Raw genomic sequence first — 7,500 nt, forward strand, 5'->3', positions numbered from 1 at the left:
TCTCCTAACATGGGTGAGAAATCAGTGTCTCTCTGTGTCTCTCTGTGTCTCTCTGTGTGTGTGTGTCTGTGTGTGTCTGTGTGTGTCTGTGTGTGTGTCTGTGTCTGTGTGTGTGTCTGTGTGTGTGTGTGTGTGTCTGTGTGTCTGTGTGTGTGTGTCTGTGTGTGTGTGTGTGTCTGTGTGTGTGTCTGTGTCTGTCTGTGTCTCTGTGTGTGTCTGTGTGTCTGTCTGTGTGTGTCTGTCTGTGTCTCTGTATGTGTGTCTGTGTCTCTGTGTGTGTGACTGTCTCTTTGTGTGTGACTGTTTGTTGTGTTTCGTGTGTGTGTCTGTCTGTCTGTCTCTTTGTGTCTGTGTGTGTGTCTGTCTGTCTGTGTGTGTCTCTGTGTCTGTCTGTGTGTGTCTGTCTGTCTCTTTGTCTGTGTGTGTGACTGTTTGTGTGTTTGTCTGTTTGTTGTTGTGTTTGTGTGTGTGTCTGTGTTTGTGTGTCTGTCTGTCTGTGTGTGTCTGTCTGTCTGTGTGTGTCTGTCTGTCTGTGTGTGTCTGTCTGTGTGTGTCTGTCTGTCTGTCTGTGTGTGTCTGTCTGTCTGTGTGTGTCTGTCTGTGTTTGTGTGTCTGTCTGTGTTTGTGTGTCTGTCTGTGTTTGTGTGTCTGTCTGTGTTTGTGTGTCTGTCTGTGTTTGTGTGTCTGTCTGTGTTTGTGTGTCTGTCTGTTTGTGAGTGTTTGTGTGTCTGTGTTTGTGTTAGTGTGTGTTTGTGTGCGTCATTTTCACTAAAATCAGGTGGCGTGGTAGAGGAGAGACAGCAAGAATCAACCAACAGAGCTGAAAGGAAAACATTATTCTTCTGGAAATGTTCTATAGTTTTTCTACATGTAGTTTTCAATCTGTTGTAATGTGTTGTGTTATTCGTTATTATCACGAGACCTTAGAGGTTGTGCGCCATGCTGACGTCACGGTGTGACTTTTTTCTTAAATTTCAGATTTAAGTGATAACAGTCAAGAGCAAGAGCTTGTGAATTTATTCAACATTCTCCAGCAGCGTTCGACGACAAGTTAGTGCAAAATCTTATGTAAAGCGACCCAACGCTGACTTACGGGACATACTGCGAGGTCATGACCAACTGCTCAAATCAGCACGTGGGCTCCCAGTGCATCCCGTTTAAGGTCACGGGTTCAGCTCGGATAGTAGTGTGCTGCTGCTCCTGAGGGGTTGTTTTGGTCTGATGGCAGAAATGCGAGTGCGCCAGCTGGCCACATGCTGTTATATCATCAAAAGCAAGGAGAGAGACGCAGCGAATAAGAGTTCTCATTACGGTCCGTGCCAGGCGAAGAGGAAATAGCTGAGCCAGGTCTGTTACCAAACACTTATTGCTGCCAAGTGGTAATTGAGCACCGGCAAGGATACGAATGTGGACTGGCAATTGGTCAGGATCCACCGGTCCTCATCATTTTTAGTGTTGTTACCTACTGCGCTTTTCACACTGCACTTAACCATAAATTGTCATCGCTCTAAACCCTGCTTTTAACCTTGGCTACAGGAGCAGGTTTCATACTTGTAATTTAGAAGCCAGGCTAGTGTGCTTTTAACCTGTTTCTTTGAAAGCGTGCTCAGCTCTTTCAGTGTTATTCCTACATGACAGTGTGTGTTGTGTGTTTGAGGGGAAAATGAAGTCAAATGGTGACGGAAAACAAATAGAGCAAAGAGGAGACAGTTTATTTTTAGCATCAGTCTTTTGTTTTCTTGGCTTTTCTTATACACATAAAAGCGAAGCCCCAGACACTTCAGGCTGCAGTTGAGAAGGAAGGAAGGAAGGAAGGAAGGAAAGGACTCAGGTAGGTAGGTACACACTAGAATGATGCATCACTGCAGGAACACAAGCTTGAACCTGTAAAAGAAAGTCAGATTGATGATACACTCCTCCTGCTGTCATCACAGCTGACTCAAGTCCCTCAGAGCGAGGCAGAGTCACGTCACCAACACTGACTCTAGAATTACGTCCATACCATGACGGGTTGTGTAATAACTGGAGCACTTTTGTATTGTGTATATATACAAACTGGTATATAACAAATGTTGAGTTATTCATATCGATTCATTTTCTATAAAATCACTGCAGACAGACGTCCCGCCTGCTGGTATAAACCAGCAGGCGGGACGTCTGTCTGCAGTGATTTTATTTATTATGTTAAATTATTATTATTTTTTTTATTTATTATTATGTTATTTTTTCTATAGTAACAACAAACACAGGGACTGGTTTAATGGACATGCCATAGCAACGGCAAAAAAAACCATGTAATTGCCGTGGTAACCTTTTAAGGTAGATGTCTCCAGCGTCACCTCCACAGAAAACGTCGATATATATATATATATATATATATATATATATATATATATAGAGAGAAATTAAGATGTATAAACAGATAGAACAGACCCGACATGACGACTATTTAACACTAACAATTTCTTTGGGTTTCTTTCACACGAAGGGAAACGAACAGCGAAAATCACGTCCTGGTTATTTGAGTAAATCTGCTTTTCGATGCATTCTTTTTTCCTGACAAAGCAAAAATGTGTGAAGAGTCTGATTTATACTCTGCGAAAGTGAATAACTTTCTGTCAGTGACAGACCGACTCTGTGACCGCTCTTCTCGCCTGCGGCCGAGTCGCGAGTCATGTCACTGACACTGACGCTTTGTTCTGAGAAACAAAAAGAGGAAGTTTTGTTATGATTTGTGTGCTGCGGCCTGCTGGAGTGCTGCTCAATTAACAGTAGTTTCAGCAGTAACAAACTTACGGTGACATTTATCTCGTTTATGGAAGGAGCTGTAATTTGTACAAAATGCCAAAAAAAAAAAAAAGTTGCAGATCGTTTTCAGCTGCTATAATCTAAGTGATATCAGGACTAGATCAGTGCTTCTAAGATTTCGCAGAGATTTTTTTTTTTTTTTAATTTAATTTAATTTTTTCAAAAATTTGCGATGCACCTTAGCTTACCTTAGCTCACTCAGTTAGCGGCAGTCTTCTTTACCTCAGCTATCATCTAGCAGTTAGCATCTTTTATTTATTTATTTATTTTTACCTCAGCTCACTCACTTAGCGACATTCTTTACCGTAGCTCACTCACTTAGCGACAGTCTTCTTTACCGTAGCTTACTCAGTTAGCAACAGTCTTCTTTACCTCAGCTCACTCAGTTAGCATCTTTTATTTATTTATTTTTTTTACCTCAGCTCACTCACTTAGCGACATTCTTTACCGTAGCTTACTCAGTTAGCGACAGTCTTCTTTACCTCAGCTCATTCACTTAGCATCTTTTTTTTTTTTTACCTCAGCTCACTCTCTTAGCAACAGTCTTCTTTACCTCAGCTCGCTCACTTAGCAACAGTCTTCTTCACCTAAACTCACTCACTTAGCATCTTCTTCACCTCAGCTCATTCACTTACCATCTTTACTTACCATCTCATTTAGCGACTAAGCGACAATTTTTATTTTTTACCTCAGCTCACTCACTTAGCGACAATCTTCTTTACCTTTGCTCACTCAGTTAGGGACAGTCTTCTTTAGTTCAGCTCACTTACTTAGCAAAATTTTTCTTTCCCTCAGCTCACTCAGTTAACATCAGTGTAAGTGATCTATGGACTGAATTAGTGGCTCTAGGATTTTGCTGATTTTTTTTCTAAAAATTTGCGAAGCATCTTGCAGTTTTTGTGTTTTTTTTTTTTTTTTTGTTTTTTTTTTTTTTTTTGAAAGCTGCTCGATTTGTTGAACTCACAAGCACAAAATTCTTCTTTTAAACTTCTTCCAGTGAAATATATATGTAACCTTTCTATGAAAGCTGTACTCACGTTCCACGTGTGAATGGAAGAGTGTGTGTTGTGATGATGTCACACGACACGTCGTGAAAGAAATCTGCAGAAATCTGCGGTGTTTTGGAAAAAAATGTTATATGAAGTTGTGATAATGTGGTCACTTTAATAAAAATGCTTGTCGATTACAGACATAATAAAGTAAACCTCTGTGATGTGTAGATGTTTTGCAACTGAGCGATAGACCTTATCTCTTTAGTACGTTGCACACTGAAGCCCTAACCAGGCGTGTCGTCTCGACATTTCACCTCACACTCCTGTTCTAGGGAATCCCAACATTCCTCTCGCTTCAGGCCCGACTTGCGTGCAGACTTCTGGCTGCGCTTTTGCTCTCCGTAAATAAAGTGGCCAGCTCACATTCCTCACATAGCCACTAGGCGACATGCCAAAGCAGACCTGCTGATCTGATCAGCTTACGCACCAGCTGTTGAATCAGATGTAAACCAGAAAGTTTAAATAGAAAATCTGTAATTGTCATAATAAACATCTGAACTTTCCACAAATACATGATTATAGTACGAACAAACAAACAAAAGTTGATCCTTTACCTCAGCTCACTCACTTAGTGTCAGGTTTCTTTACCTCAGTTCACTCACTTAGCATGAGTTTCCTTTACCTCAGCTCGCTCACTCAATGTAAGATTTCTTTACCTCAGCTCACTCAGTTAACGTCAGATTTCTTTACCTCAGCTCACTCACTTAGCATCAGATTTCTTTACCTCAGCTCACTCACTTAGCATCAGATTTCTTTACCTCAGCTCACTCACTTAGCATCAGATTTCTTTACCTCAGCTCACTCACTTAGCATCAGATTTCTTTACCTCAGCTCACTCACTTAGCATCAGATTTCTTTACCTCAGCTCACTCACTTAGCATCAGATTTCTTTACCTCAGCTCACTCACTTAGCATCAGATTTCTTTACCTCAGCTCACTCACTTAGCATCAGATTTCTTTACCTCAGCTCACTCACTTAGCATCAGATTTCTTTACCTCAGCTCACTCACTTAGCATAATTATTTTTTTTACCTTAGCTCCAGCAGTAAACACAAGAGTTTTAATCTGACTTTTGAATAGTGTTTTGCCAGAATTTCTTTCTGTTTTACTTTTTTTATTCTCATATAATTACAGTACCATAATTGTAAATTGATATTAAAATTCACACATAAGGATGGATTTAGAACACATTCTTCTTATTTTTGCTCTGGCTTTATAAGGGTAGACAGCTGCTGTCTTCACTTCCCTGATCTTCTTTTTCCTCATACTGAGAGAAGGTCAGCGCTCTGCATTTCCTCTGAAGGATCATAGACATCACCATTCTTTTGTGGAGTTTTGATGAAGGTTCACAGCATGCTCAGAGCACTGGAACTCCTTGTATTTCTCAGTTGCAGGTGTCTGGACTTGTGTGGATTAACGTTTTGAGCAGAAGAATGTGATCGAAGCAGTTTGTTAAACGTATAACGGAGTGTGTCTCATGGTGCGATTTATATTCAGTGGGTTGTGTGTGTAGAGTTGGATTTCGTAAGCAGCATGTGAGGGCTAAAATTAAACTCTGACCAAGAGTTACTGTGATCCTTGTGTAAAAGTGGACAGTGGGATGTTTCTGGATCAAGCCATAATAAACCATGGACCATATTAAAATATTTCCATATCAGATTATGTATATGTTAAATTATTATTATGTAATATGACGCCTGAGATAGGCACAGGCTCCCCGTGACCCGAGGTAGTTCGGATAAGCGGTAGAAGATGAATGAATGAACTTACCTCAACCATGAGTTTGTGTGTCGTGAATTAACACAATCGTTGCTAGTGCAACATGCAAATGTCTATTAATGAGATGTCAAAGTGGAAGTAATTTGGTCTACGAATGCTTATTAATGCACCACTGGGTAATAAATAGAGATGAGCCGGATACTCGGCTGAAACGAGTATCCGGTACGGATAAAGCACTTCTGCCTAGTACGAGTATTATACGAGTAATACGAGTCAATATCTGTGCTCGGATTGAATGAAAATCATCATTGTGTATCTGATTGTGTCAGCGTTCTGTGATAGGCTAGTCACAGCGCCCCTCCCCTGCATTGATAGGCTAGTCACAGCGCCCCTCCCCTACAGTGATAGGCTAGTCACAGCGCCACCTCCCCTACACACATACAGATGTATTGTGTTGCTGTGTCTCGCTCTGCTCACTCACAGTCACACACAGAACAGCTCTCTGTCTCTCCCTCAGTCACTCGGGTTCGCGGGTCTTTTCCGTTATCGTTTAGGGTTTCTTCAGCTTTTTACTTCGGGTTGTAACATTAATAATACGTACTTACTAACCAGTAGAGTTCTGGTAAACGTGGGTTCGTTCAGACGTGGTGCTTGCTTGGTAGAATGTGACTCGCATTGCGAGTTTTTGCTGTATTTCATAAAAACTTGAAGGTAGTAAGCTAGTGTTATAAATATTACAAATTAATTATTACCGGTTAAAGCCCCGCCCATTTCAAGACAAGCCTATCTGGTTAACAGATACAGATAATGCTGTACTCGCTCATCCCTAGTAATAAATGCTTATTAATGCACCACTGGGTAATGAATGCTTATTAATGAAAAACTGGGTTATGAATGCTTATTAATGCACCACTGGGTTATAAATGCGTATTAATGCACCACTGGTTATGAATGCTTATTAACGCACCATGGAGGAGAAAATGCTAAGTAATTCACCATTGACATGCGAGTGCTTATTATAATGGTGCCGTGCTGCAAGTGCTTCTTATCGCTCCTCTGAGACAGGGAGGAACACTGTGGAGTGTACAAATGGGGACGCGAGTGTTTAACAACACACCACTAGGTTGCAAGTGCTTTTTAAAACCTCATTGTTTTGCGAATTCTTCTCACACACCATTTCGCTTGTGAACGCAATGCACACCCTCTATTGTGTTGTAAATATCTTTTAACACACCATTCATTGACTGGTGCTTAGAATGCTATTGGTCTGGCTAGTGTTTCATTAAACCTTGTTTTACTCTGTGTGTGTGTGTGTAGCTCTGAGAACATCTTGGCCCTTAAGCTGAGGTCTGATGTTTCAGATCCTAAGAAAACTCTTGAATCAGAAAGTGAACTTGATGCAATTCACATGAATGACATGAGCTTATTATTCGTCAGATATTTATATAGTAAATAGGAGTAATCATCATGTACAGGCGACAGATTAGTGGTTAAGAGCTAAGTGTTTATTAAGTAGAGACAAGTAATGAAAATAAGGACACAGTATTCGTATTTGGTTCCTGTTTTTAGGAACCAACAAGAACTGTGTCTGGTATCATTGTTAAATAACTGTATTATTTAAGCTACATAAGGTGCTGTTTTTAATAAAATCAGTGTCGGTGTAATTGTTATTCATTCAAATCAACTCTCTAGATGATTCGGAAATAATCTAGAACCCTTGTAGGACTCATGTTTTTGTTTTTTTTTCCTCCCTCTGTGAGTAACACTGCTGAATGGAGTGATTAAACAATATGGGAGGAGAAGATTGGAGGATTGGGGAAGTGTGAAGTAGCTGTTCTGTCAGAAAAGTGAGATGTTCTACCGAAGCAGACGTTTGGGGAAACAAGCTAAACAAACCTTCTGGGGGTGGGGAAAGAGAAGA

General features: G+C 40.5%; 1 protein-coding gene across 2 annotated transcripts in view; it reads left to right on the forward strand.

Annotated features, from left to right (window-relative positions):
- Positions 1-7,500, forward strand: part of hook3 (hook microtubule-tethering protein 3) — a 30,755-nt gene that overhangs the window by 434 nt on the left and 22,821 nt on the right. The window contains exon 1 of one of the 2 annotated variants that reach the window (XM_060862603.1): positions 1-13. This exon is cut by the window's left edge and continues 434 nt beyond it. In XM_060862603.1, coding sequence (XP_060718586.1) covers positions 1-13 — 13 coding nt within the window. Of the gene's footprint in view, positions 14-1,231; positions 1,348-7,500 lie in introns of those variants that run through there. The other variant, XM_060862604.1, reaches the window with a different exon arrangement.

The sequence above is a fragment of the Tachysurus vachellii genome, chromosome 26, assembly GCF_030014155.1.
Source record: "Tachysurus vachellii isolate PV-2020 chromosome 26, HZAU_Pvac_v1, whole genome shotgun sequence".
NCBI classification, from domain to species: Eukaryota; Metazoa; Chordata; class Actinopteri; order Siluriformes; family Bagridae; genus Tachysurus; species Tachysurus vachellii.